The following is a 359-nucleotide window of genomic DNA, read 5'->3' as shown; positions in this document are numbered from 1 at the left end:
CGTCCCCAGTTGACCCCCCCCCCCCCCCCCCCCCCCGCAGGAAGATGGAGCGACTCTTACCTCCTCGTTGCTCTGCAAGACGTAGAGAATGAGGTCCTGCGGGTCCAGCAGAGCTCCTTCCTTCTTCAGGGTGAGTCGGGGCCGCAGGCCGCAGCTCTGGTAATACCGCTGAGAGGCCCGTTCAGCCAACCAGGAGATCTCCCGCCTCTCACCGTCACTGGAGGAAGAGGGCAACTCGTAACTACCCCCCATACGGGGGAGGGCAATACTGCGCAGACATCTGCCCCACCCCCCCAGGTGCCCCTTGTGTGTACTCAGGACTCCGGCATGCGTCTTCAAACCCGGGACACTTGGGTTAT

At 63.2% G+C, this 359-nt stretch overlaps 1 protein-coding gene across 1 annotated transcript in view; it reads right to left on the bottom strand.

Annotated features, from left to right (window-relative positions):
* The window catches only part of TONSL (tonsoku-like, DNA repair protein), a gene marked incomplete at its 3' end in the record, with an annotated part of 23,982 nt that overhangs the window by 5,490 nt on the left and 18,133 nt on the right, over positions 1–359 (bottom strand). Inside the window, exon 12 of the mRNA XM_018575514.1 lies at positions 59–250. Coding sequence (XP_018431016.1) covers positions 59–250 — 192 coding nt within the window. The remainder of the gene's footprint in view (positions 1–58; positions 251–359) is intronic.

This window comes from Nanorana parkeri, unplaced genomic scaffold, assembly GCF_000935625.1.
Source record: "Nanorana parkeri isolate BGI_ZX_2015 unplaced genomic scaffold, ASM93562v1 scaffold4050, whole genome shotgun sequence".
In the NCBI taxonomy this organism is placed as follows: Eukaryota; Metazoa; Chordata; class Amphibia; order Anura; family Dicroglossidae; genus Nanorana; species Nanorana parkeri.
This window is presented reverse-complemented; position numbering and strand designations above follow the sequence as displayed.